Source organism: Austrofundulus limnaeus, unplaced genomic scaffold (assembly GCF_001266775.1).
Source record: "Austrofundulus limnaeus strain Quisiro unplaced genomic scaffold, Austrofundulus_limnaeus-1.0 Scaffold3, whole genome shotgun sequence".
Taxonomy (NCBI): Eukaryota; Metazoa; Chordata; class Actinopteri; order Cyprinodontiformes; family Rivulidae; genus Austrofundulus; species Austrofundulus limnaeus.
Genome location: NW_013952405.1, coordinates 6,744,395 through 6,749,942, shown reverse-complemented (window position 1 = coordinate 6,749,942; position 5,548 = coordinate 6,744,395). Strand labels below are relative to the sequence as shown.

The 5,548-nt window shown below is 41.8% G+C and overlaps 1 protein-coding gene across 1 annotated transcript; it reads left to right on the top strand.

The window, feature by feature from the left end:
• Positions 1-292: 292 nt before the first annotated feature.
• LOC106525681 (heat shock 70 kDa protein) lies at positions 293-2,522 on the top strand (the record flags this gene model as incomplete). The annotated part of the gene is given in 1 exon segment (XM_014019992.1): positions 293-2,522. A coding segment is annotated over 1 exon segment (1,917 nt). The 3' UTR covers positions 2,229-2,522.
• Between the last annotated feature and the right edge of the window lie 3,026 nt (positions 2,523-5,548).

Sequence of the window (5,548 nt, the reverse complement as noted above, 5' to 3'; positions counted from 1 at the left end):
GTCAAAACTGAATGAAAAAAATAAAACCAGTAAACTTTAAAAACATCTGAAACTAGGCCTACATTAGTTACTTAAATTATTTAACAGTTTTAATAAAAAATTAATGGCAAATGTTAGAACTTGTAAAATTTTATCATGCAATAAATGATTTTACTCATGAAATGAAATGTTGGTTTGAGTGTGAATTTTTTGGTTTTTAGATGCACTAAACAAATTTCCATAAATTATTTACACAAATACTTTCAGTAACCGTTTATAGTTCTTAACATCTTTTTTTTCTGAATGTGTTTAGGCGTTTCCAAGCAAGCAAGATGTCATCAGCAAAAGGATTAGCCATTGGTATTGATCTGGGCACCACCTACTCTTGTGTTGGTGTTTTCCAGCACGGAAAGGTGGAAATCATCGCCAACGATCAAGGCAACAGGACGACTCCCAGCTACGTCGCCTTCACAGACACAGAAAGGCTCATTGGAGATGCTGCCAAGAACCAAGTTGCCCTGAACCCCGCCAACACAATCTTTGATGCCAAACGGCTCATTGGGAGAAAGTTTGATGACCCTGTGGTCCAGTCTGATATAAAACTCTGGCCTTTCAAGGTAGTCAGTGACAATGGGAAGCCTAAAGTTCGGGTAGAATATAAAGGGGAAACAAAGGAYTTTTGTCCTGAGGAGATTTCTTCAATGGTTTTGGTTAAAATGAGAGAGATTGCTGAGGCGTTTCTGGGACAGAAGGTGTCAAATGCAGTCATTACAGTGCCAGCTTATTTCAACGACTCACAGAGGCAAGCCACCAAAGATGCTGGAGTRATCTCTGGACTGAACGTTCTGAGGATCATCAACGAACCCACAGCAGCAGCCATYGCTTACGGCCTGGATAAAGGGAAAAGAGGAGAGCGCAACGTGCTCATCTTTGATCTCGGCGGAGGCACCTTTGATGTGTCMATCCTGACCATTGAGAATGGCATATTTGAAGTGAAAGCCACATCTGGGGACACACACCTTGGTGGGGAGGACTTTGACAACCGAATGGTCAATCACTTTGTTGAGGAGTTTAAAAGAAARCACAGAAAAGACATCTCACAGAATAAAAGAGCAGTRAGGAGGCTGCGGACAGCCTGTGAAAAGGCAAAGAGGACCTTGTCCTCCAGCACTCAGGCTAACATTGAGATCGACTCTCTGTTTGAGGGTATCGACTTCTACACCTCGATCACAAGGGCCCGTTTTGAGGAGCTCAACWCRGATCTCTTCAGAGGAACACTGGAGCCAGTTGAGAAGGCCCTGCAAGATGCCAAGCTGGATAAGTCTAAGATCCATGAAATTGTCCTGGTTGGTGGTTCCACAAGAATACCCAAAATCCAGAARCTCTTACAGGACTTCTTTAATGGTAAAGAACTGAACAAAAGCATCAACCCTGATGAAGCAGTGGCCTATGGTGCTGCGGTCCAGGCTGCTATCCTCATGGGCGACACTTCRGAGAACGTCCAGGATTTGCTGCTGCTGGATGTGGCGCCCCTCTCTTTAGGTATCGAAACCGCAGGTGGAGTTATGACGCCTCTTATCAAACGGAACACCACAATCCCCTCGAAGCAGACTCAGATCTTCTCCACGTACTCTGATAACCAGCCAGGAGTACTGATWCAGGTGTACGAAGGTGAAAGAGCTATGACCAAAGACAACAATCTGCTTGGGAGGTTTGAGCTCACAGGTATCCCACCAGCTCCTAGAGGTGTGCCACAAATCGAGGTAACCTTTGACATTGATGCCAACGGTATTCTAAATGTGTCGGCCGTGGACAAAAGCACTGGCAAAATAAACAAAATCACAATCACCAACGACAAGGGCCGCCTCAGCAAAGACGAGATCGAGAAGATGGTGCAAGACGCAGACAAGTACAAAGCAGAGGACGACAAGCAGAGGGAGAAGATAGCAGCCAAGAATTMTCTGGAGTCCTACGCCTTCCACATGAAGAGCAGTGTTGAGGACGAGGCTCTGAAAGGGAAAATTAGTGACGAGGATAAAAAGATGGTTGTTGACAAATGCAACCAGACAGTTTCTTGGCTGGAGAACAACCAACTCGCTGAGAAGGATGAGTACGAGCATCAGCAAAAGGAACTGGAGAGGGTGTGCAAGCCRGTCGTGACGAAGCTGTACCAAGGAGCAGCATCAGGAAGCTGCGGCAGCCAAGCTAGAGGCAGCGCTCAAGGTCCCACTATTGAAGAAGTGGACTAGAACTCCCTGCTAATCTGTGCAACCTTGACAACATTGTCTCTACACCTAAAAACCCACTTTTTTACTCAAGCTTTTAGCTAACCATTCACCATTAATGTCAGCCTACCTCAAAGTGAATGCTCGCCAACTGTGTGGTTTTCTATTTTTGAAAATACGGCATATTTTTGTCTCTCCCCATTCTCTATGTTTTGTATAACTTTGCATATTTTGCTATGCATTGACCGTRTGTCTGATCAACAAATTTAGAATTTAATCCATGTATCTTTACGTTGCTTATGTGTAATTTTATTGTTTCATTTTTATCTTTCYACCATTCTTACATTGTTGATTGTACAGCACCTTGTGAATATATTTCTGTGAAAGACGCTTTATAAATAAAACTTTATTTACTCACTAGAATTGTGTTGTTGTTTCAGTAGAACTACTGTATGTATTACTGTAAAAGCAACATAAACTCATTTTTTCAGAATTTCGATAATAAAAATTAAAAAAAAATTGACATTTCAAAATTAACATCCTGTATACATTTCATGTAGGCTAGTCTAACCTTTGGAACTCCATAAAAAAGACCTGAGGAAAAAAGGTTCCAGTATGTAGAGCAATGGTACCAACCACTCTCCTGTAAGCCTCATACTGTAGGCACCTCCACCTCCTTGAACACTCCACCAGCATTGTCTCTTATCCATCCTTAACATCCACTGGAGCATCTACATAACCAAAATCTTAGTCGTCAAGCAGGCAGAGATCACTAGTACTGAGGCCAAGCATGACTGAGCTGGTCAGGTCCAGAATGGAAGACGACCAACTTTTCTAAGAATCATAATGTATGACATCGGAACAGAGTTGCCTCAAAGAAGAGGTGCAAGGACCTTCTCTAGACTTCTTTAACCACACATCGACACTCACATCTTGACAGCTGACAGAACAAGCTGGTGTAACATCCTTAACAAAGTGGTGGCAGCTTTTGAGKCTGTGTGCACCACCAACCTATTTGACAAGAGAAGCATAACAAAAAATAAATCTGGTTCACCGCGTGGCAGGGGCGGAGCTAGGGGTGGCCAGGGGTGGCCATGACCACCACAGAGAACTCTTTGCCCACCCTACTGGCCACTGATGTACACATGGAAATGTTTGCCTATGAACAAATCATTAACTATTTATTTACTAATAACTTAATGTCCAACTGCCAACATGCATACAGAAAAGCTCACTCCACAGCAACAGCATTGACTTGCATGTCTGATGGGCTTAGAGAAATTGAAAAGAAAAATGTGGTTGGTGTTGTATCAAGTCTTCTTGGCTACTTTCGATATAAYTGATCATAATTTATTGCTTCAAAAATTCTCATGTTAAGGCTTTGAGCAATCTGCACTAAATTGGTTTTACGGTTATCTATCAAATAGACACAAACTGTATTCTTTAATGGCAGTTCTGGGGAATATGGAGTAGAGCCCAAAATCATAATTTTAGTTTCTAAGGTAAACAACTGTTACTATGTGATGTCAAAGATGTCAAACAATCTGACTTCTTTTTATGTCCGTCTCTGACACTGAATTGGATTTCGCTATGAAACTAAATATAAAGAACCTCCAGCCAAACCAGTATGAACCAGTCACACAGAGTGGAGCAACCACTGCTCAGACAGAAAGCTCTGAAAAAGAGTCTCAGATTGAAATGGATAAAGTCTGACGCTAATGTTAGTATAACTGTTGTTGTGGATTCTCTGTCATCACATAATGGGAAATTAAAAGAACAAAATCAAAACAACTGGACTTCTGTTCCGTAGCTGACATGTTGAGTTTTAAGATTAAAACTGTACAAGGTTGGTATGATTATTAAATTATGATTTCATGGATCATCTGCTCACCCTGACCTCAGAAAGCGGATGCATGTAATGTAACGCGAGCGTCAGACAGAGGTTGCTTTGAAAAATATCAGATATGTATCAGAATTAAGTAAAGAATTGGCATAAATCAGATTTTATTTGGGTGAAAATATCTGCAGGGAGCTTAACCGGAGTCGGTTAACCAGACCGGACAGAGACTCAGTTTCTGACCGAGYGTAAATGGGCTGAAAACGGTTCACCCTGACAACATGAAGTGACCAATTTTGGCTTGGAAAGCTCCATCTCATACCCTCTTGACCTGATCAGCAACAAACTGTGTCAGAACACAGATAATAAGTTGATCTCACATGTATTTTTGGTGAAAGGTGTGGTCATGGCGGTGAGGCAAAATCAGACATCATGCCATTGACATACAGTATGTTTGGCTCTAATTTCCACATATTTCAGCCAATGTGCAAACAATTTGCTATGGTCGATCCTAATCTACAAGAATTCAGTTCAATTTGGGTGGGGGGAATGTGGTCTAATTAGACATCATGCTGTTCACATACATACGTCTGGCTCTAAATTCCACATAAGGATATAAAGAAATGACCAAGAGACAATGATCCCCAGCAACTTTCCATGAAGGGAAAAAAAAGTAATTTTCCTGGCCACCCCTATTGGAGTAGTCCTGGCCACCCCAATGAAAGTCATGCTCCGCCACTGCTGTACGGCAAAGTTTGTCTCTGCAGAACAGGTCTTATCAGCCACATATTCCTGCTGGTGAAATGGACAATGCCAACCCTATCTTTGTTAATGAAGCCAAGCCAAGAAAAACCCAAAATGTAAGGATCACATTTACATTTTGGAGAAAGTCATCAAAATTAGCTGCTTTCATTTAAACTAAATAAGTCATGGGCCAATCAGGCAAAGGAACACTCATTCAGACACGTGTGTWATTCTGTCTTTCAATCCTCTTCATTCAAACGCATGAAGAGCAGAATTATTTGGCTTCTTTAGCCTGTTGTTCACAGAATAATCCACTAGATGGAACCCTTACGTTGTTCTCCAAGACTCAGCAGCAACCTGTTGGATCAAACCAAATATTGTCCTTTGAAATGAACACCAATATTCATCGTTTTTATTATAAAAAAGTATTAAAATAAACAATGACTTTTCAACTGGTGATAATCGATTATAATAAAAGTCATAGTTTTCATATTGTGATGTAATTTTCAGCAGCAGAAATTAAAATTAAATTATCCGGTGTTGGAGTCACATCAGTGTGTTTTTCCTATAATTCCTCAGCAGTAATGAGAGCCACRGAATCAAACAATCAGGCCTAATTAACACAATTACTGCTCTCCTCTCTCTCCCCMCTTCATCATCAGCCTGATCCGCGCACTCCGAGCTGCAGGAACGCGCCACCCTTCAGCAGCCAAAGGGTTAACTCACCCAGCCTGTTGTTCGGGCCGAGTCACCAGGGGGGATG